The 24,248-nt window shown below is 40.2% G+C and overlaps 1 protein-coding gene across 3 annotated transcripts in view; it reads right to left on the reverse strand.

Annotated features, from left to right (window-relative positions):
* ncoa1 (nuclear receptor coactivator 1) overlaps positions 1-24,248 on the reverse strand; it is a 61,459-nt gene that overhangs the window by 8,446 nt on the left and 28,765 nt on the right. Inside the window, exons 3-21 of one of the 3 annotated variants that reach the window (XM_035946090.2) lie at positions 19,814-19,919; positions 16,324-16,490; positions 15,649-15,755; positions 15,287-15,464; positions 13,570-13,749; positions 11,649-11,741; positions 11,049-11,189; positions 10,338-10,485; positions 8,309-9,275; positions 7,733-7,960; positions 5,749-6,097; positions 5,368-5,550; positions 4,744-4,858; positions 4,494-4,662; positions 3,598-3,915; positions 2,902-3,003; positions 1,591-2,011; positions 591-753; positions 200-389 (exon numbers count right to left, since the gene is read on the reverse strand). In XM_035946090.2, coding sequence (XP_035801983.1) covers positions 200-389; positions 591-753; positions 1,591-2,011; positions 2,902-3,003; positions 3,598-3,915; positions 4,494-4,662; positions 4,744-4,858; positions 5,368-5,550; positions 5,749-6,097; positions 7,733-7,960; positions 8,309-9,275; positions 10,338-10,485; positions 11,049-11,189; positions 11,649-11,741; positions 13,570-13,749; positions 15,287-15,464; positions 15,649-15,755; positions 16,324-16,490; positions 19,814-19,902 — 4,308 coding nt within the window. In that variant the 5' untranslated portion in view covers positions 19,903-19,919. Of the gene's footprint in view, positions 1-199; positions 390-590; positions 754-1,590; positions 2,015-2,901; positions 3,004-3,597; positions 3,916-4,493; positions 4,663-4,743; positions 4,859-5,367; positions 5,551-5,748; positions 6,098-7,732; positions 7,961-8,308; positions 9,276-10,337; positions 10,486-11,048; positions 11,190-11,648; positions 11,742-13,569; positions 13,750-15,286; positions 15,465-15,648; positions 15,756-16,323; positions 16,491-19,813; positions 19,920-24,248 lie in introns of all 3 variants that reach the window. The other 2 variants (XM_055015919.1, XM_055015920.1) reach the window with 2 other exon arrangements.

Genomic DNA, 24,248 nt, shown 5'->3' on the forward strand with positions numbered 1-24,248 from the left:
CTATATTAAGCAGACAAGCAGAGAAGTCACTAAAGCAAAGTCAATTAACAAAACATCCACTTTAAAAAGAGCTGTTTTTTTTCCTGCTAGTCAAATTCAAAACAGACAAGAAACACCATAAACTCTGGTGATCGGTGGGTTGGTGGATGGAAATATAGGACATCAAATCTTCATAAGTGGCAGGTTAAAAGTCACTCACCTGCTGGTCACTGCACACTGAACTGACGTTGCTGAGGTTACTGTTGCTTATACCAACTGGCTGCCCCATGGGGGGTAATGAGGTGACGCCCCCCGAGCCTCCAGCCATGGAGACAGTGATGCTCATGTTGTTGTAAACCCCCTGCTGGCCAAATGCCTGCCCCGTACTCTGCCCTGACTGACTGAACAGGCTGTGGCACAAACAAAGAATCACAGGAGGCACTTAAAACTCACTTAAACTCTCATTTATACAAACACATGGAACATAAATCACCAATACTTACTGAGCCAAGAAGAATAACAAATCATTACTACTTAATAAAACACTTGCAAAAGCCTCTTTCCTTTACAAGTCTTCAATTTCCCTTAAAAACTGTATACACTTTTCTAACCTGCCCATGCCTGTCTGTTGCCAGCTCTTCATGTCTGGTGACTGGTAGCCAGGAGGTGGGGCCTGCTGAAGCAGAGGACTCTGGGAGGTGGAGTTTTGAGGTGACAACAATGGGCTGGTGGGGCTCATTTCTGGAGGGAAAGGTGGGTCTTGTTGGACCACAGCTGTGACAGAAAACATTAATCAGTGTTAATAAGAAGTGATGCAATCCATGCACTCAATGTCATTCATAATTTCAGTCTTAGGCATTTGAGAGGCTAGAGAGAGCCGGTTTCCTGACGTGCTGACATGTCAGCAGGTGGTAAATCTAACGTGCAAAGACTGGGTCTTTTTAAATCACAGCTCAAAACCTTCCTGTTTAAAATGGCTTTTGATTCCTGGCAGCATGGTGACATTTTTTTACTTTTATTTCTTTTAGATGTTATATTTTAGAGCTGTTTTATTGCTGTTTATTTTATTGTTTTAATGTATATTTCATGGGCTACACAGTGGTGTGGTGGTTAGCACTTTTGCCTTGCAGCTAGAAAATCCCTGGTTCGCGTCCCAGCCTTCCCAGGGTCTTTCTGCATGGAGTTTGCATGTTCTCCCTGTACATGTGTCGGTTTCCTCTCACTGTCCAAAAATATGCTGAGGTTAATTGATTATTCTAAATCTTCCTGTAGGTGTGAGTGTGATTGTTTGTCCTGTTTTAAGTTACTGTATTATTTTTAAGTTGTTTTCTTGGTCACCCTTTGGGCTGTTGTAAAGGGCTATACAAATGAACTTTGATTGATTGATTGATTGATTGATTGAAAGACAAGATACATCACGTCCTGTTTGCTGCAGAAGGGAGTTTTTTTTTTTTTTTTTTTTAACAAGAAAGACCTACCAGCCACCACAAAGAAGGTCAAAAGTTTGTAATAACTAGATATGGGGAAAACAGTATTTTGTTTACAGACAGAGTAACAAAACTACTCCTTCAATCATAAGAAACTGTGCTGGATTATTAGTTTGGGACTCACCAGACCCTCCAAACTGCTGAAACAGGCCCTGCTGCAATGAGGAGTTCACGGTGCTGTTGAACTGGCCCTGTACGCCGCTCATCAGCGTCTGGTTATTCAGGGGAACTCTGCCAGACAGTTTGTTATCCAGAGGGCCCCCAGACATGGGGCTGAAGTGACTCGGTGAGGTAGGGGGGTTTCCCGTCATTGGGTTGTACCCTGGTGGTAAGTTGAACTGCTGCTGTTGCTGCTGTGGTTGCGGCGTTGTGGGTGAAGCTTTTGGAGCCCTGGCAGTTCCAACGGGCCCCACAGCTCCAGTCGGAGCACCTACCATGTTCTGTCTCATCAGCATGACCTTCTGCTGGAAAAGCTGGCGCTGGCGGTGTTGGATGCTATAGAGTTCCCTCTGACGCTGGGCCAGCATCTGGGCATTCAGTGGAGGCTGCTGAGAGGGAGGATGGAGTAGAGCATGTTACACAGAACACAGTCTCTGTTGTCATAATATACAATCAAATATACAACAAGTTATTGCTTTATATTATAACAAATAGAGAGCTGCCTTGCACAGAGGATGTGCAGGCTTCTTTAAGCCAAATTTACAAGAGACAGACATAATCACAATTAAAGGTCAAAGTAAGAGCAATTTAACAGCCACAGTAAAGAGCAAAGAATAAGCATAAAATCTGGTTTAATGTAGTGTGGCAGTCATGTCTAATTTTCTTTGTATCAAGTGTAGCTTGATACAAAGAATTTCAAATTTCACATACAAAGAATACAAAGACTTTTCAAATTTCAAATCATTTCAAATTATTTCTGTGACCATTGTGGGTTTTTCTTTCATTATAACCGAGGGATACCAACAATTTTGTCCACGTGAGTATTTAGAAAAGTATTTCTGTCCATTTAACAAATCCAAATTTGATTTTGGTCTTCATTGACTCCTGAAGAAAGTATTCTTCTCCTCAACTCTTGCAAAGAGCTTCACTATGTTCACCAGCTAATCACAATCTTACAGTGGTTTCACTCAAAATAGCTGCCTGCTGCTGATGACTCTGAGAGGAACGGTGCTAATGAACCAAAATGTTAAAGTTGTGTGCAGGAAAAACAAAACAATACACTGAAAGATGCTGAAGCTTCAGTTAATAGGCCCTGCCCGATTTCTGCTCATGTACATATGCGCAGGTATAAAATATTGATTATAGCAGCTCTAAGTGATATTTTAGTAAAGTAGTTGAATCCATGTAAACAAATCCTTTTGGTAGTCTTTCAGAATCTGTACAAAAGCAGCAGCGGGTGGTGAGCAGAGTTGCATTTGCTGCCCCAATGACTCACTTGTGAGGGCATTTGAGGTTGCTGAACCCCCTGACGAATGCCTATGTTCACATGCTGGGCTCCTCCTGGAAATGGATTCATGCCTGCCAGCCTGTTCTGGAGCTGAGTCCGAGGGACACAGAGAGAGAGAAAAATTGAATGAGCAGAAGTCAGGCAGGTGTTGAAGGATGAGAGCAGAGAGACGATAACAGAGTGAAGTGGAGGCAGAATTTAATAGAAGGATAAATTAGATCATTGACAAAAGTAATATTACTGGGGGATGATGAAGAAGAGGAGAGTGACAGGAAGGGAGATGAGAGTAATATTAGTGATGAGGGAGGAGACGGAAGCAGAGAGTTCTTTGAAGAGCACTCTAATCAATATTGGCACAATGAAATCAGAAGATCATCATGATGTACTATGATTTGGGCTCATAGTGAGAGCTACTAGTCAATACTTTATGAAAGAGCTCTGAGTGTTCCTTTGTTTCACTTGTTATGGATATTGTATTGCTGTCGTGTTTGCAGCACTTAAACTGTGTAAATAAATTACACCTAAAATGTTTTCTCAACACACTGCGCAGCACTGACTGTACACATTAAACACTCTGGGCCAACAGCAGCAGCATATAGCAGCAACATCTTCATTTAAAAAATGCAGCATAGTGGTAATGAAGTAAAATATACATCACACAGGCTAAAATCTCTATGTCCTCACCTGTTGTGGGCCCTGCAGTCTCTGCTGGAGCTGCAGGCGCAGTTGGTTGGGTGGCAGCCTGAGCTGAGTGCCCACCCCCTGTGGTCTGGTCATGCCTGGCCTCAGGCCCATGCCTGTCGTCCCACCGGGGAAAGGCCCTCGAGGAGCTCCAAATCCCAGACCCTGCGGCCCCACCGTGGCCAGCTCTGAAGGAAACTGAGCTTGTGGAGCTGGTGTAAATTGGGAAGGGTAGGTGGGGAGTTTAGGGTCCATGGAAACTGGGGTGGCAGTGGGTTGCTGGGATGGGAAATTTTGAGGCAGAGGGTCAAAGCAGCCACCCTGAAAAGATGGAGACAAAAAAGAGGGCAAAATGATATCACAGGTGTATTTTTTTTTTTTGTAGAAACAGCTTATAGCTGTGTCATTTGAGCACAAACAATCAAATAGAACAACTTGCTACATTCAGTGGAATTCACTGGAATTTTGTTTTTGAAATTCTGAATTCTGTCCATTTCATTTAAATATATTCAACACACTCTTCGACTGCCCACTCTCTGACCACACTCTTAAATAAAGAATGAACAACTACAGTCAGAGCAGTAGAACTGGAGTAAAGTTGGACAAGTTACTGGCAAAGCGAAACAGCTCTTGTTTTACTTGAAAGCAACCCAATACATTTTTTTTTGCCAAATTCAGCTTGATGGATGGAACAAAAGCCAGCAACTGCTGCCAACACTTCAGCTGAGCAACTGCTTTGTTTGTTTTGATTAATTATAGCAACACCGGTCAATTAATGATGATTCACTGATTTTCAAGTTTCAAGAAACTTTTCCGACCAACGCTGTTGATTATGCTTATTACTGAAACCTGTGCCTATCCCCTGCCCAGCTCTCTCAAGTAACGTAATCTTTACTTACCTGTACCAGTTTGTCAATACCCAGGGCTTTGTCCAGCTCAGCCAGTTCACTCTCATCGGTCCCACTGAGGAAGGAGACGAGTTGCTCCAGCAGAGCCTTCTCATCGTTTCGGCCTTCAGGTGTAGTCGGAGGGCCAAGCACTTCATCCAGCGTACAGGGCACACACTGCCTGCTCAGAAAGAGAAACACAGGCTCTTACACAAATCTAGATGGGAAATTGTAGCTAGTTTGCCTGATTAGTCACACTTACTCTTGTGGTGATGCCAGAGGAGCCGGTAAAGGAGTTCCAAGACCATCAAAAGACAAGGTGTCAGACAGAGCCAGAGCCTGAAACTGGGAGTCTCCCACATCCATCTTGGTTAAGCCTGAAAAAGAAATTCATAGTTTTTTTTCTTGAGGGAAAAATAGTAGCTCAGAATGTTCACCTAAAATGGAACATTAAAGCAATATCTTTACACAATTTATGTACAGTACGCAGCAGCTATATTCTAACCGTTAATATGAGCTGAAAACCCTTTATTGATTCAACTGATTGGTAAAAGTGTCTTTGCTGTGATGAACTGCTCTCTTCTGAAGCGTACTGCAAAGCTCTCACCTGGGAGGCTATGTGTGTAACAGAATACACTCTGACCACACCCAACAGCAGGCCACATGTGTAACAAAGTTGAAACTCTCAACCTATACAGGTCAATTCAACAATACTTTACTGCTACAGAATACATAGTGTCAAGTTATACTTCAAAGCATCACAAGCATATTTGCCCCAGATCCTTTTTGCTATGTTTTACAGCGCATACTTTAGCTCAGACCAAAGAGGTTCCCACAGTTGTGAATGTAGAATAAACTGTTGACTGTATTGTACTATCATGTGTACCAGTGCTTGAACTGAATGGGTTGAGAACTTCTGCCTCTGGGAATGGACTGCTGTCTTTGGGGGTCTGGAAGGGGTCTCCTTGTCCCTGGCCCTGTTGTTGGCTTGGAGTGGCGGGATTGCAAAAGTCGAATGATGACTGGCTTTGGAGGCTGCAGCCAGAGGGCGGGCCACCATCACTGAGCCCTACAAAGAAAAGACAAGAACATGAAGGATAAGGAAAAACTAATGTATAGTAATAACAACACAATCATATAGTATATGTTATTGGCACAGAAGTACACAGTGAACACAGGAAAAAAAGATCAAATATGATAACTAAAAATGTGGGATTTCAATGAAATATTTGCAATCCTCTCCCCCCTTGTTAAGTTGAAACTGTACCTCTGTTAGGAGTGCCGGGAGGTTCTCTCTTCACATTTACATTGCGGGGAGTGCTGGCCTCGCTGGGCTGGAGCTGAGTGGGTGACTGTAGTTTGAGCTGGGGGGAAGGGGAGTGAAGCTGAGGCGATGGGGACTGCAACTGGGGAAGGGATTGGGTCTGGGACAGGGGAGACTGGAGTTGAGGTATGGGACTCTGGAGCTGAGCTGGGGGCTGGGGGGCTGGAGACTGGAGTTGGGGGCCTCCTCCAGGGGTTGTTGAATTCTCGCTGACCTGTTTGGCCCCACTTGGGCCTCTCAGGCCAGGCAGCAGCTGGGTGAGAGGGTCCATGTCAACAGGTCCACCAGATATCTACAGCCAGGAAGTGGATAGTGAAGCAGAAACAAATGAAAATGGGATCGAAATTAATGGTGCAATAGTGCAAAAAAAAGTAACGAATTAAAGAATAACAGGTGGGAGAAAAAGGGGGCAGGCGACCAGTGTAAGAGAGATGGGGAGAGACAAAAGGTCATAGGCCAGTGGGCTTCAAAGGCTGCAGCTGGTAGCTGAGCCTACAGTGGAGACAAAGTCCAAGAAAATAAACATTCAACTTGGTTTATAACGGCTGTCAGGCAACTGCCAATGCAGGATCAAAGCTCAACACCGGCAAATTCCAAAGTTTAATTGTGAAGTATTCTTTCTGACATTTGACCTATGTAAATTAGAAGGTGGTAGACATGCATGAGGGTGGAGATATGTTATGACTACTGGGTCATCGCAGTTGTTATTCGGCTGTAAAGACTGTCTGAATGGGCCAAGCTGGACATAGCTCAGTAAAGTTTAGGCCTGTGGCTGTGACAATTAAGGAATATGAAAAAAATCTATCATGCTGTATTAAGGTTTTACAAACTGACACAGGTCGGTGTGTTTTGAGTATTAAACTATTATAGCTAATACTTTATTGGATATAAGAACAATACATCAACTTAAGATCTGCTTCTCATCAGTTTGTAATCTTGTCTGTTTTTATTTACACCCTATAAAAGTCATTTGATAAAATGCTCTCCTTCAGGACATTGACACAGTTTTCATTTTACCTATTTGCAGGTTCTGTTTTCTAAAATTAGGTGAGGTAGCTGCTTGAGAGAACCAACAATTAGGCTTTGAAACTTGTGTCACAACAGTGGATAGCTTGACAATACATTCAATTAACACTTAAATTTCTGCAAACAAAGCTAAGCAAAACTGATCCTGAAATCAAGCAGGAGGTATGATAATAGCTGTCACAAACTACAACCGCAGCGAGTAAAACATTTTTTAAACTAACTGAATGATTGATACTGTAGACACTTCCAAACTGTTTTTGGGTAGCCTAAACAGTTTGTGCAGATGTTCCAACTCTGCTGAACCTCTTTCAGAGCTGTTTTTGGGGGCGGTGAAAAAACAAATACCTATTCCAGTGTAGATACGTCAGGGTGCCATTTTCTGCCCTCTCAATGCATTCACTGAGCAGCAGTCTACTCCCAAACATCTCTACCAACAACATGTAATTCACCATACAGGACAACATAACAAGCCCACGTCGTTCTATTTCCTACTTACTCATAGAACTGCAGTTATATCCAGTAACTGCTATTTGTAGTTTTGTGCAGTCGGAGCTAGCATCATGTCTAATGTCCTCGGCTCCAACACTGCAATGAAAGCCTTTAACATAAGTTCCGACCCCAAGTGGGAAACAGAAAAGCTGAAAGGGCCGATTGGGGCTGTTGCAGTAAATGTACTCCCCACCACGTACCCGCCCCAAGCTCCTGCAATGGAAAGCCACCTCATGCTTTTAGTTTTGGTATTTCAGCTGGAATACTGATGTTAAGTCTTTACTGTTCTGCTCTCTGCAATCAAATCTTACCAATCACCCCAACACCCATAAGTAGACAGCAACAATGGTGGCATGCAGTTTTTAAGACCAGTTTGAGAAACTAAACCTCATCTTAACATCAACAACTGTACCGTGGAGTCTCTGCTGTCCTTGCGGCTGTCTCTGCGGTTCTCTCCGACAGGACTTGATTTGGGGCTGATGCAAGTCGAGCTGCTGGAAACTCCTGGAAGTTTGGTGGTGCCTCCTGCTGCAACAGCTGAGCCTGTACAGGCCACCCCATCTCCACTGGCTCTCTTCTCTACCTTTACTCTAACTGTCTGAAGGCTCAGCGCAGATGGAGGTGGCAGGTCTCCCAAGTCCTTCAAAAACAAATTAGGTGTCTGTTAGCATTTTCCACAGCGACATGAGTCAAGAGGTCAAATAATATGCAATTTATGTGACAGATTCCAAAATCATTTAGCAGGAATGTCCATAAACAGTAAATAATGGAGTATTTTAAATAACATCGAAACCCTCAAAATGTATTTTAGCACTGTTTCTCGAACACTTTTTGCCAATTTTTAAAATGTTTAAAAAATTAAATAAGAAAAGATACATACAAACAAAAGTCAATACAAGTCTAAGACAAGAGAGAAACTTGTATGTGAGGCTGTGATCATAATAGTGTGGAAAAATTAAGAAATGCAAAATACATTTGTAACGGTCACCTTTTCATCTGTATCGAGGAGAAAGCGGAGTAGCTGGTGGTCCTGTGGCTCTCTGGAGCTGGACTTAGAAGGTGCTGTACTCAGTGCTGGACTAGCAGGCGGTTCCTTCTTGATCTCAATGTCGTTTTTGTTTATTCCTTCCTCGGTGGTGGTGGAGGCGTCATTAGGACTCGTGTCTTGGAGCAACCGGTGCAGAATCTTATGTCTTTCTGTCAGACTGCTGTGGGAGGCAGGGCACTGAGGGGCAGGAGACGGGTTAGGAGGATGAGGTGAAGAGGTGCTGTTGTTGTTAGATTCAACTGCTGTCCCATTGCTTTCCAGGAGCTGATTGAGTCTAGTGTTACCCAGCTGTGAGGCAGAAGGAAGGGGGGCTTTAACAGAGTCCTCTCCCCCCTCCTCCCCTCCCTCTGGGAGTTTTGCTGATGGAGGCCGAGTACAGGAGCTGGTGGGCATACTGGCTTGTCTCTGAAGGACTGGAGAGGACAGGGGGAAAGACCCTGTTGATCCACCACTATTATTGTCACCACCAGACTGCTGCCTGTTGAGGCAGCCTCCACTGCTTAGAGCCCCAGACGGGGAATGGAGGCCTGGTGTGGAGGGAGAGAAGGGGTTCCCCGGGACTCGAGGGCTCCCCCCTAACCCAGGACTAGCCCGTGGCATCCTGGGTGACATAAAAGAGGTAGGGGTGGCTGTGAGTGGGCTGCTTAAAGGGGAGGGGCTGTTGACCTGCTGGGGACAGTTCGTCCGATTGGGCGTCAGGTAGCCTGTAGGTGTGGCCGGGTTATGTCCGTGGGAGGAGGCGTTGCTGTTGTTGGTTTGAAGGTCCGTGATGGCGAGGCCTGAGCCTTGCGTTGAGTTGCTGCCGGGAGGAAGGGAAGGGGATCGGGAGGGAGTCTGGGCAATATTGTCGAGGATCGGTGGAAGGCTGGGGTTAGTGTTTTCCTGAGAGCTAGCAGTGTTGTGTTCCCTGGGAGAAAGAAGGAAATTAAAAGATAACTGTAACCTTAGGAGGCCATGGAGCAGAGCAAAAAGAAGCACACTATCAAGCAAAAATTCATGGGTGTTTATAAAAATGCTAACTAATGCTTTACAATCAACATAAAGAAACCTGGTTATTCTCTGACTCTGTGACTCTGATATTTCTGGATTCAGGTGTCTGACTCTTTCACATCCACTGTTTTTTCATCACCAACCACACATTACCACACATTTTACTTTTAGACATTCCATCAATGACAGTCAGCATTTACAGCGTAAACTTGGTGAATTTATCTCGATTGAAAACTTATGGAAGGCCAAATGAAAGTTTTAGTACATTTTTGTGTTTTTTTGTTTTTTATTTGATATATATTTTTAATTACTAGCAGTATTTCCTCAAGTATTTTCTTTTAACTAGCCCTGCTTTGTTGTGTTAGTTACTAGTTACGTTGGTCCTAACATTTTTGGCTCTATTAACAACTCGGTCCTGTGTGATATTTTTTGTATTCGTTTTGTAATGTTTTTGATCTGTTAAAGCGGTTTTATCTGAAAGAATATGTATCTGAACAGTTATATATTTTTCCTCTATAAGTTTCTTTTGAGCGCCTCTATTATTGGCTCTTTTTTGTTTTTGGATTTGATGGATTGTGCAGTTATAGATCCACAAGTGGGATGTTTGGAATCTTACATTGTAATTTTCTTTTTCCTCTCCCTCTCATCAATTGAAGACTATAAAAAAAAATTGATAATGATAGATTTATTGATAGAATTAAGCTTCAAGTGCACCCACAAACATGACAAGAGGACGGTCAGAAACCTGGAAAAAGGACTTTAGGTGGAAAATAGTCTATTTTCTGTAAGAGTACTCAAACTGGCATATGCAAGAGTCCAACAACTATGACTGTGTTTACTGGGCAGCTTTATGTGAAATGCGGTAGGTAAACAAAAATGCACTCACTAACACTCAAGACTAGTACACTACCCTGCAACAAAAGAATTCTTTGCATTCAGCTCCAACATGGACCTGTTGTGTGTATGTCCATCACAGTACCTGTCAATAGTGTGAATGCCCATAATGAAGGGCTGTACATCAGGGTTGGGGGGGCAGCAGAACTTGCAGCGGGTCTGAGCGCTGAGTGGGGTGCCATCACTTAACGTGAAATGGTAGAGCGGGCTGATAGCGGTGCCATGGGTCATCACTGTTGACAAAAAGCAGCAGATGCACACACAGACACACACACAAGCAGAGAGAGAGAGACAGAGTAAGAGGCAAATGCAGGGTTTAAACTCTGGCATCATCTCCTGTTTGTTTAAACCTCTTCCATTTCCCATCTGGATCCTGGCTTAAAGAGCTCTGACTCCCCTTAAGGCTTACATGATACTTTGCATCAATCTAATACAGTAGCTACATGATAATTGATTATTGTTTGGGGTAATTCAATATCAGCCTGTCTTCCCTTTATTTCATTATCATTTTACACCCAAGGTAATAATGTTAGCACATTCATATTGCTTCAAATTGAATTAGATTTTTTAATATCCTTTCCTCTGTTGGCATTTATGACTGTGCATACACAGAATATCATCTCTGAATGTGTTCACATGAAGTTAGTTAGAAGAGTTATTGAAATTTGACATTCAGTTCAGCCTATTATAATGCTACTGACGTAGCGCAGAAACTCCAGTAACCATGACAAAGCTGACAGAGAAGGTGTCAATGATTTCTGGGAGTGGAGCTGAACAATCAGTTGTGGCTACTCACCCTCATGCAGCAGCTTCTTGGCGTGGGAGGGCTCTTTGCCCTGCGGCTGAAAGAATGCGTAGATGCACTTCCTGACCAGATCCTCCCAGCCAGGCCGGCCTGTCGCTCGCAAAGCACTAGTTTCTATGGAGATGATCTTCCCTGGATTAGAGCACCACACACACACACACACACACACACACACACACACACAAACACACATACAGACACATACACAGTAGATCAGCCTGCACTGATTTCAACAATTACAGTTGCCTCCACACATTCATGGTTCACACTGTGACTCTCAAGAAAAACTAAACCATTGTGGAGCCCTGTATAAAATTTTATTCCTGCTTTTTTGGTTGTAATTTGTCCGTCAATTTGGATATAAATGTATAATATCATACATAATAATAAGATCTATGTGTAGACGTGTAAAATGTGTAGGTCATGTAGAAAATGACATTGTTTCTATGTTCTGCAACTTGCTGAAATGTAACTCATCAATTACTATGACTTAACCAATATGGATTACCCTTTTAAAAATCTCTTCATATCATAACAATACAGGGACTTCTGGGAACCCTGATTACTCTATAATGCCTGTGTGTGTTTTACCTGTTGGGTCTTGCTTCGTGATAAAAGACTCAGTGCTGACAGGCTGGATGCGCGGCATCCGACAGGCAATACAGATCAGACAGCTCTGCAGGTCTAAATAAATAGAGGAAACAAGTGATGAGAATTGTGTGTGTGTTTGGTACTGCCAACCAAAGAACATCTAAAAGAAAAATCCCTAGACTTAAGCTAAACAGTGATGCAGATAATTGTGTAATGAAGGTTTAGGTTTTAACAAACACGTTTGCATTTTCCTGAAACACAGTTTGAAAGAAATACACAGTAAGCTGCAGAAACTCAAAAATCAGACCATCATTTTGGTCTTGCTATAAAAATCTCAGTGAATCAAAGCGTGGAAATATGTTCACAGAGCTGTCAATCACATCTGTGACAAACAAAAGAAGCTGAGACTTAAATCCTGCCAAACTTTCTTTCAAAGAAGCAGCATCCGTTGAAGAAAAGACCTCAAAGACAGGAACAACAATCGAAAAGGCCAGCTCTTATTAAAATGACTAAAAGCAGGCAGTGCTCAACAGCCTAGTAAGTCTGCAATGCAGGAACTATATCACACAATTCATCAAGGCCACTGCACCAAAAAAATGTGCTTCACCCACCAGGTGCCTGTCCAACTGTCCAGATAGTGAAAAGCTGTAAAAGTGGAACGTGAATTTTATTTTAACACTATGTAAAGCTTTCAATCATGAGTTCCACGAAAAGAAAAAAGTGGAATGGAAAAACTATCACTTTTTTTGTGTGCCAAAGCAATTATTTTCTTAAACTGGATCCATTCCTGACGTAGCACACAAATGCAATACACAGGAAAAATTGAGAAATATGCATTGTGAGGGTACCTGAAGACGTGTTTCCGTCACTTTCTATTTTTTTGACAGAAAGGTGGCTCATGGGGGTTACATAAGTTGAAATTAGTTTAGAATACCAAAAGACTGAAAGTATTCTAAAGTCCTTTTACTTATGGTAGTGTGGACCGTTTTGAAAGACTGTGCAGAACACTGGGTTTGAAAGTTCTCAACCAAGTACAAAAAGCTGATACCTCAATATGACCAAATGATTTCAGTTATTGGCTGTCATTGATGACTTTAACCTATACAATCTAGACACAGTTGTTTCAGTTTCTGGTTGTTACTTATTCTGATCAAGAATTAGACCCCACAAAATGCTAAATACTTCAAAAAGAGCATCAGGTTATCTGGTAAGAAGGATCAATGCACAATCTTTACAACTCAGGGCTGACAGAACAGTAAAGTTTCTACAAAGAATTTTGAAAAATATTATGGATAAAGACAGGAAGGATGATCATGTTAAATATCACAGTACCATGATCCTCTACACATGGTTATCAACACCAGCCACATTACTTTGGTGAATAATAGAGCAACAGTTATACAAGGTAGAAATGGAGCAAATTACATACTTTCACAGCAGTTAAATAACAGTGCACTAAGTTTCCCTCACAGGAGTCCACTTAAGAGTAAAATAATTCCTCTATACAAAATAATATCAAAATGAGGTGTCTTTGCTGAAGTTCAGCACTGTACATATCAACAATGGTGTACAGTACAAACACCAACACAGATAAATATATATTTACCAGTTTTTATGAAGTCAAATCCAACTATGAGCATCGGAAATCATCTCAAGTAGTGATTTCTTGAATTTATAAAGTATCTATCTATCTAAGTATCTAAGTATCTATCTAAAGTATCTGAGTATATAAGTATCTAAAGTAGCTAAGTATCTATTTAAGTATCTATGTATCTATTTAAGTATCTAAGTATCTAAGTATCTATCTATCTATCTATCTGATTCTCCTCAGTATTTATATTCCTTTAAAATTGTACAATCTGTCGGCACAGAGTAGGAAATGCCTCCAGGCTGTGTGTAATCATTGTGTGTTTGCATGTACCATCACCCTCTTCCTGCATGGCCCGCAGCTGGGACACAGTGAAACACTGCATGATCTCATACTGCTGTCGAGCCTCCAGATTCTCTGAATCCACCTCGTCCGGTGGCCTCTTCAGCATGCGACAGTTAAAGGTGTGGCTGTTCCTGCGGCCAGGTTCCTGCGGCCATGGCACACCATTTACTAGACAAAAAGAGAGGCAAGTATTGATGAGGAGAAACTACAACCAGAATCTTCTTCAGAAGGTGCCTTATTTCCACTATGTCACTGTAAAGTCTCCTCAGGGGATACTTACTAAGCCTGATGCTAATTAACATCAAGGGTTCCACATTATTTTAATTTAGAAGAATACTAAAACTACAGATGCAAATACTCATCTGATTTGCATAAAGTGCCACCAAATAAAAGCTGATCCTGGGTTGCATTGAAGTGTGTTGTGCAAAGAAAGTGAAGAACACACTTTTGTGGCCTTGCATTCATTTAGATTAATGTTCTTATCTTACTAAATAAAGTAAAAATAAATACAATAACATCACTGATTTAATGAGATAGCATTTCTAACTTTTAACTCTTTAAAACATAACCTCTAAATTGACACTGGCTGATTCAAAAATCACACTGGAAGGGATGCATTACAAGTCAGGAAAACAAATTCAAGCATGAGGTCACAGCTGGAAACAAAAGGTGAAGTTGTCTGGTAATGTAGCCTAATTCATGATGCATCTTTTAATTTGCATTCATAAGCATTTTCATTGCCTCCTTCCATATTTTGAGGTTCCAAAAAAGGATGCCTCAACTATGTATCATGCAAGACCAAGCATTCAATTTCCAGTGCTGCTTTCACTTTTTCCCATTATTTTATCTGTCCAAAACCTTGGAGTGGTCCTTTAAAAAAACAAATCACCACTTTATCACAATAACACATAATTTATACTAATATAAAAGGGTTGCAAATTCTTATAAAGCATCCAAAAAATTTAAAAGATACACTGAGGGATCCAAGAAAAATTTGAGTGCGGATAAGTTCCCTGATATGGCAAAAATCTGTTTATTTTTAAGAGTCTGTGGGAGAATATTTTTATAAAACTCTGTTTCTAAGGGAGAAGAAGAGCTGCAATGACTGGTACAAAATTAAAATAGATAACGAGATCAACAGAAAAATACAGCCTTGTCATCTACTGCTCTCTGTTATCTTGAACCCCCTCTATTTTCATTATAATCTCTCCGCAAGGTTGTAGCACAAAACTAAAACAACATTATCACAGTGAAGTAATTTCACTTGTCAACTCACCCACGCAAATGCTGCCTCTCTACACTTTCCTCCACAAACATATTTTGCAGTTTTCGGTACAGCACTAAAGCTCTGTCAATTTATAATTTACACAGTTCATCCTCCTACTTTTCTTGTTAGTTCTTCAAATTTGCCTTAGCTACAATATTTTCCATTATTAAACCAAGTTCATCTTCTGTATTTAAGGACTATATACAGACATTGCTGCCAAAACCCATCTCTTGAGTTTTATTGCCTTCCTAATGGGTTTCACTGGCATGGAAACTGTCAAATTTGAAGATACTGAAAATGCAATTATGGAATATCTTTATAAGAATAATAGCTATTGGCAGCTCAAACCAAGGATATAAGGTATGAGATAGCAGATTGCAAATACAGCAGACTGTTTTGTCAGTTAAAACCTACAGGCCCTAAGTCAAGCTCACTCACCCAGGCTTTTGGGCAGCAGATTGCGAACAAATTCATTGTGGTCTCCCACATGGAGGATGCTGTATACACTTGATGTCATCAGCTCCTCCTGGGTGTATCCAAGGTAACTCGTCACGTTCTCAGAAACAAAGACAATGCGGCCCTCCCGGTTGACGACGAAGAAAAACCCATCAAGGGCCTACGTGAACAGGAGTAAGAATAGAGTGAGGAGGAGTAAAACGAAATCAGATTTTGTGTGTGTGTGTGTGTGTGTGTGTGTGTGTGTGTGTGTGTGTGTGTGTGTGTGTTAGATGGGAGTAAACACCACAGCCGTACTGATGGGGAGGAAATGTTGTGTGTGTTAATATGTATGTATTGTTTACCTCTAGCAGCATGGGCCCCAGTGCCTCCTTCTCCACCAGCCCCTGGCTACTGGAGGAGATGTCGCTCTTCTGCACCTCGTCATCTGGAGATAGAAGGGCTGCTTTTTCTGTCAGGGGGAAACAAACTCAAATCTGAATTGTGCACATACAGATATACAATTGTCCTGCAAAACCAATTTTATTCCAAAGCCAGGCACAGTGATTCATAAAATGTAGATACATACGCATTCTCAGACACGGTTACAAACTTTGAGAGCTGAAACCGAAGGCTGTCAACAGGTAAACAGATATGTAAGAGCCTCAAGGTTTCGAAATTTTGAATGACTACAAACATGAAAATCCCCAGAGAATGAAAAATCTGCTTTAAGATATGCTTCCATTTAGTATATTTTAAAATCCATATTAATATGTAAAATATAAACATAATCTGAGTAGAACATGACTTTGAAATGAATATTTCTCTATGTAGAGGGGCAGGTATGCAGTCCATAAATATACAATTTTTCATGTATGCCATAAAAAAAACTAAGGTTAAGTGTCCTACATTCTGTATGGCATATAAAACAAAAGATCTGATGCATAACAAACCACACAACAAGTGAAGTGTCCAAAATTGTTGATAGCAGTACATGTGGTCATGCTTCTCACTGATTAGTCTGGTGTGTGTTCCCTCACCCTGCTCACGCCGTTTGATCTGCTGGATTTGGTCCACGGTGCTCTTGAGGATGTGGCACTTGTCGGGCTTGACACTGAGACTGGCAATATCGCCCATGTTCGATGACAGCAGCTCAGCCAGCTCCTCGATGTAGCGACACTCCAGCTCCCGTCTCCGCTTCTCCAGACTGCAGCAAAGACACATTTTAGGAGCCAATATGAGACTCAGGTTTTAAGATACACAAGGGAAAAATACTGAAATTTACCAACAATAATTTGTTGTATTTGCTCAGTTAAGTGTCCCGATACACATATATATGTAAAACAGATTTTCCAGGACAAAAGATAACACCTTTAACTAGCTTTAGCAGTCCAAAGCTATTCTGTTTACTAGAAAGAATAAGAGACAAAGAAATGCTGCAAACCAATTAAAAATATAAAATCAAATGTTTGGCATTTTTGCTTGAAAACTGACTTAACTATTGACCGAATAACAAAATATCGCAACTGTTTCAGCTTTAAAAAATTGAAATTTTAATACTACTGTTTAATGCTACCACATGCACTATATCGCTTGCACCAATCTGGCACATTATAAAAGTGACAATGTGGCATGACGTCATTACGTTTATTACAGTAGTAATATAACTACAATGACTATCACACTACACATGAAAATCATAAACAAACAAAAAACATAAAAGTGAAAGAGCAAATAACATAACACAATCAAATCAATAGTATTGATTGATAAATTCCTCATATTGATATCCAAGCAGTTACTTTCCCCCTAAAATATAAATATTGAATGTTTTTAAAATAACCTGAGAAAAGGACAGCAACAGCTAGAAGAAGCCAGCACTGAAAACTGTAATGATCCCTGTAAACAAAATACACTGGAATCTGATCAGAAACCAGGACGATGTGCACAGATAATAATAACTTTAATAATTCATGTTGTACAAGAGATCCTTCTGAGTGAAAAAACTGAGACACAGGAGGGAAGTGCTGACAGTAAAAAGGTGGAAAAGAAGAAGACAGATCTTTAATGTAGCTAAAATATTTAGTCAAGTAATCGATTAGCTGACTAATGAAAAAGTAAAGGGCTACTATTATCCTACTGAAGTGAAATTCAATGGTATGAGATTCTTAAATGTGATAATTTTCTGATTAGAGTTTTTTTTTTTTTTAAATCTGATTTATTTTCACATAAACATACAACAAAAAAACATTGTCCATGAAGAGTCTTTAATTGTGTTTTATTAGAGATTGATTTATTAGAGTTGAGATTGATTAATGTGCACTGAGTAGACTATTTTTCAGGTGGAAAAGACAAAACAACGTACCAGTGTTGTAACAATCTGTATCAGAGACACACTGTTTCTGAGTTATTATAAAAATCTATTTAATGTTTCTATAGTGAGTATTTACAGTATACTTAATATTGCTTCATAAAAGTGAAGAATTGAAACTTATTTCTAATTTTCTGTCTTTTTAACAACAGGTAGTTTAAATAAATACAGTTCAAGTTTACACAGCAAATGATGAAATGTACAAGTAAATTCAAAATGCTGTGCTGCTGCAGTGTCTTTTCATACAGCTGTGCTAACTACAAGTTGTTTCAAAAATATGCAACCATGAAACTTGTCATATATTACTAAGTTAAACACTGGTACAAAATAACTTCAAAGAGCCCCTAAGTCCAGTCTTCTGAGGCTGTTTGCACAGTCTTTCACTTAACTTTGCTCCCGAGTTCCAACAATATACTCGCAGACTGACAAGTAACAGCAAGGTATGTGGCAAACATGAAAAAAGACATGTGTGTATATGTGAGTGTGTGTATGTGAAACGACAACAGCAAAAGTAGGTCAGTGCATTGGCCGACCAGAACACACAGGCGTGGTGACCGAGGGAGGGAGGGAGGGAGGGGTGAGAAGGGGGAGGGCGCTGCTGTGTGAAATGCGCAGGTCAGTGGCTCTGTGTAGTTCCTGTAGAAATGCTAGCTGTGCTGTTACATCAGCTTACATCAGCTATCGGTCCTTATAGACTCACACAAACAGCACACTGAGTACAGTCACATCTTATATGGCCTAAGTTAACCCCTACTCTGACTTACAGCTCTATCTAAACTTAAACCTAAATAATGGTCTAAACCCTGCCTTAGCCCTTAGCAGATTTACAGGGTCTTGTGCATGTGTTTCCTCTTCTCATTCAGTCACTCTATACAGCTATACAGTGGAGATAAGTGGCTATTTATGAGGCCAAATGATCATGAGGGGCAGCAAAAGTGAGGAGAGCTGTGAAAATATCACACACAAAAATGCCTTGATACAGTTGTAATCAGTCTGTAGAAATATTTAAGTGTGATCTTTCTGAAAAAAAATGTGCATTTCTAATGACAACACCTGCAGATCAACAATTACAGAGTTCAACATGCTGATGTTAAAGAGGTATGCCATGTTCACTGTCTCGGTTTCGTGGGTAGGCATGGCAGTATTTGCCTATTAGCAAAAACTAAACACAAGTCCAGCTGAAGCTGATGGGATCAGATAATAGGTATTTGTTCAGGAAAACATTCTTTCCGTGATGATGCCCAAAATGAAGAGATAAAGGTGGAGTGTGTGATTGTAATTCAATCTCCATCCATCTCCTCACAGTCCACTAGCTGTCCGTTCTGTATGCTGAAACTAAATGCTGTTTTCATATACAGCCCAGGCTCCACACATAGGAAACAAACCAAATGGATCGGACTGACCCATACAACGCTATTCCATCGTGTCCTGTGCATGCTCATGCTTACATGCTTGTGGTTGTGCACAGGACCGGGGGAAAGGGAGGAGGATAGGAGATGAGGGGGCAGTGGGAGGAAAAGAAACAGTAACTGAGTAAATATCTAAATATGCTAACTAGTTAAAAATCAACATTTCTCCAGATTCATTAACTCCATCTTTAAGGCATCATGAAAAGAATTGCAATTTATCTTGTGGTTAGACATGAATGATCCTATAGTTGCTGTGATCTTTACTCAAAAACACTAGCACTGAACCGATTGTGGTGCTGAAAGAAAAGTGATGAGATCACCAGTTATTTGGATTCATCCTCTGGGAACCATGAACAGACATACATTTTTTTTGTCAGTCCATCCAATGGTTGTGAAGATATTTAAGCATGGACCAAAGTGGTGTTTACTGACTGGCCAAGTCATCCAAAGAGCCTTGCTGCAAGTATTCTATAATGAACTAACATATAATTAGCAATGAACATAAAGAGTTAAATTTATTGTAGATGCACAATATTTGGTTACGTGTATTTTAGGACATTACTTCTCTATGCTGGAGGGAACAATGCATTTTTAAGCCTTCTCTTGGTTGCTACAAATCACTGTCTGGCCAATCAAGTACCAAAAAAACAAAAAAAGTGACCCCCTGTAATTCATATTTTCAGAGTTTTGATTCCACAGTGGGTGAAGCTTCTGTCAGTGTCATAACGAAAACCACGGCTGGATCTTTACCTTTGCCCTGATGTGTCGCATGGTGAGCCCTTCCTCTTGCGTGACTCTGGCGTGGCAGGGTCCAGGGGGCTTTCCCCTACTGCACTCATTTTCAGCTTCAACTGACCTGTGGGGAACAAACACATGGTGAGGAGAAATGTCAGGGAAAAAAGTAAGCATAACCACAACTATAAATCTCACAGTTCGACCTTTCTTTCTGATCTTTTGACCAGACAATATGACAATTTTTTCCAAAAATGCACCTTGTAGCTGCTTTTCAAGCTAATTTCTCTTATTTCAAGGGCAATTCAAGGATATTATTCAACTACCTTTCATACAATTGTACAGCAAGGGATATAATATGCACTAAGCGTATAGCATGTTATTGGGATATAATAACAATAAGACAATTTACAAAACCCACAGCTTATTTGAACTTTGCTTTAACGTTCCAGGTTCATTATGGTTTTAGTACATCAGAAAAAAAACACTATATATTGCTAATCTGTATAGGAGGCTAGCACTCAATGAAGTAAAGAAGTGTGAAATGTTACAAAGAAGTAAAAATGATTAGACAACATCAATTATATCAAATACTGTAGCAGCAGCAACACATAGCTGTAATTTGTCTTATAATAAGTATGGGGTTGTTTTTTCCACGACAAGTGGCAGCGTTACTAACCTAACTACATTTCTCAGTAGATTAGTGGTAAAAGCACTGATTCTCAATCAAATATTTTCCAGTAGAAAAAAGAATTTTTATTCATCAAGTATTGCAGTAGCATCCACACAAGCTACATTTTCCCAAGCATTTCTAAAGTGACCAGCTGACCTTTCAATGCACTTTGGAATAAAGTAAGGATCAGTCGACGCCAACAGAAGCACTTCTGTACGACAATGATGTCACGTAGCAAACCTCAGTCCAGTCTGCAGACACCAGAGCTAGCTCACTAGCTACGTGTTTTAAATGTCTGTAGACATCAAATTAATTACATTACAAAAAGAATAAATAAAGTAGCTTCTAATGTACTAAACATGTTAGTTTAGCTTAGCTTGCTTAAGTGTAGCAAAGCTTTAATTAACTTAGTGTAACTGGCAGCTTAACACACAACACTTTCTAAGTAGCTGATGGTAATATTCCATATAACTATCAATAAAGCGGGACGCTGTACATTAGCGTATCATAGCACCTTCACATAATCAGAAACCTCATAACTGCTCCCACACCATCTTTGACTCTGTCTACTGAGCAGATGTATGCTGTTTGTTCACAATGATGAAAAACACATACATCACATTGTATTGATTTAAAACTAACATATATATATTTTGCTTGTTTTAGCTGGAGATTTGAATAAAAGCACAGCTATAAAAGATGCCCAAAGTAATATACAGAAAAATCCAGTGCAGTCTGTGCCAGCAGGTCTGCAACGAATCCTAGATTTGGTGCTGATTCAACTCTGCAGTAATTTTCCACATTTAGTTTGTGTGATGCTGTTTTGAAAAGCCTTGCTAACATGTTGTCTTTGATGTTTCTTATGTTCCTCTTCTATCTGCCCTAATGGGTTTATTCTTTATCTGCAAAGTCTACAGTCTGCATCTCTCTCACTGCATCAGGATGGTATCCCTGGCAACTGAAAACGCTGAAACAATTGCTGAAGCACATTGTGTGGAGAGAAGAGCAAACAGGATTCCTGCATAATCTATTAAGCCAAATATTGAAGTTAAAGCCTTGTTAATGCCATCAGAAATGTAATTTAAGAATACCGTAATAATCTAAACAAGCAGCAAATAACTGTGTTGCTCTGGCCTGAAACAGCAAATCCAAGCGCATGATCACGGAAATGACCTCTGAAATGACAACTACTACAAGAAAAACACAGCAACATCAATATCATGGATATTATTTTATGTCATGTTAAGCAATGTTTAGAGACTGTATTTTCTATTGTCAAAGAGCATATTATATTCCTTGACAAAACAAAGACTTTGAGAGACATGACCACATATGTAGGCCCTTTTTCTTCATGTGGGAACTGTAAACTTCCTGACTAGGAGGCAAAAATGCACAAATGACAAAAGATGAGCTCAAATCTCCTAATCCGTAAAACCACATCCATGCCGTGTTATCTAACTAAAAATCTGTAAAGCATGGACAAAAACACAAACCACAGACACAAACAAAACCCTTAAAATCCAACAGCAACCCAGCAAAAAACAAGCCGCCATTGTCACAAGTATTGGGTGCTGCTGCAAGGCCATGCCGCTCACAGGACGCTAATCCTTCCTGACTAGCCTTGTTTACATTTCACCTCAGATCACCCCTCTCCTCCTCGGCCCTCCTTGTGTTGCTAACACACAGCACTTAAAAAAGATCCATCCGCCACAGCGAGAAATGAGAGCACTGCTGCACATCAGCACTCCATGAAAATACAAATTAGCCTAGTTTCTGAGAGGCTGGGTTCAATATATGTTTAATATAAAAGCCGGTGCTGCAAGTACATACAAGTTCAAAGGAAAAAAAAACCATTGAAAATGCAGCAACTAAATGAAGCAGACATCGAGAAAAGGACTATGGTTTATGAATGTGTGTGAATGTTCAGGCCTATGTGAGTACATAAATAATGCAACGATCATTTTCGCTGAACAATTGTTGGTTTTGCCTATGTATGTGATGGCAATAATACAATAGCACCATCATTTACTAAGTGCAAAACCACATTTACGTTTATGAAATACACTTTACGTTAATGAATCTGTTAGTTTTTATTATTATTAATTCAGAAAATTTTTGAACACAAAATATAAGAAAACACGAAAAATAGCTGTTACAAATTTCTTAAAGCCTGAGCTGACCGGAGTCAAACCTGAAGATAACGAGCAAACACTAACATTTGATTAGCTGTGAGGTAGACTTTTTGCTTCAAAAACTTTCTTCTTTGTGTGAATGACTAATTGATTCATTCTTTCAGCTCTAATGTGAAGTGACAGCACTTGTAAACAAAGGAGAGAGGTTCCATCTTTCCAGAATGATCTTGCCATCATAATTCTGTTCATTTATAAATGCTGACAATCTTAAATAATGCTGGTGTATTTCTGGAAATGGACTGACACAATGTACAATTTATTGACAGACGGCGAACACGAGATACAGTAATTATATCTGATGATGTACCAAGCAACACAAAATGTGTCCACTCAATGCTCTGCACTCTGTAACCTCGTATAGATGGTTTAATTTATAAATTCAAACACATGAACATGCTCTAGCTGTGTGTTTGTACTGTCAAACACATCAAACAATCCATTTTCTCACTGAGGTAAGCAATGTGTTAAAAGTTTGTGCATATAGCTGATAAGCTCATCAGGCAACAAGCCACCATCATGTTTCTTGGCTTTCCTGTTTCCCCACCATTGTGATCATGAACAGCGTTTCTCCCATCTGGTGAGTGTTTATGATCGATGCTGCCTCATTACTGTTGGTAGCCAGCTTTCTTTCCACATCCCAACACTGCCATGCTTTACAAGGTAATATCAAAAGCTGACATGATGGGGTGAGCCTGATGTGTAACTACAATTCACTATGTGCATACATTCAGAATCTTGCAATGCTCACAATCATTCAAAGTAGGTATTCTGATATTTCTTATTAATTCCAGATTTTTATGATTCCTGATTCTGATTCTTTGAGCAGCTGGTTAGAGTTACTTCAACTGTAAAATACTGCTTTTACATTAATGCATAGGTAATATTAATTTAATAATATGACACACTATGTAACATATTATAGCATAACCACCATTTTTTAAGTACACAGTATGTTTACCTCATTATACTGACTGCAGCTTTACAGGGCTTTTACAGGGCAGTATTAGTACTTCTGAGTATTTTCTCCATCACAGCCCAACTCAGATCATCAAGGAAAACAAACATTACCAGTAAATAACTATATAAATTACTGTATTTTTAAGCAGTGAGCATACACAGCCAAAGCCTGAAAGCACATCCCATCTGTGGGAAGTGATGATGTAGATAGGTAGGTTTAGGGTGAACTTAGTCTCTCCAGAGGGCTGTACTACAAAGCCAGTTTGACATAGCCAGGATTTCTCTGTGTAAATCGGCTCGACAAAATCTAGAGCCTCAGTCTGAGTTAATGAGTATCATGAAGATTGTTATCAGCTTTCCTTGTCAACTCAGGCTCTCTGCTTCTGTGCGCGTTCACATAAAAGGGGGCGTTTAATGCATCATGTGACTCTTCTGCACAACATGAACCGATCGTGTGCAGCTTCTTTAGTCAACAGGCTGTTATAATGGAGAACAATGAAAAAGAAATATAAAAATATATGGTGTTAAAAAGAGCTGTGATCAGAAATGATGCAAGATAGGAATGCTGGTAGAAAATTGTTAAATGTGCGTAATTTGAGCAATTTCCCCAAAACACTGCCCCATAATGCAA

The sequence above is a fragment of the Amphiprion ocellaris genome, chromosome 12 (genome assembly GCF_022539595.1).
Source record: "Amphiprion ocellaris isolate individual 3 ecotype Okinawa chromosome 12, ASM2253959v1, whole genome shotgun sequence".
Classification (NCBI taxonomy): Eukaryota; Metazoa; Chordata; class Actinopteri; family Pomacentridae; genus Amphiprion; species Amphiprion ocellaris.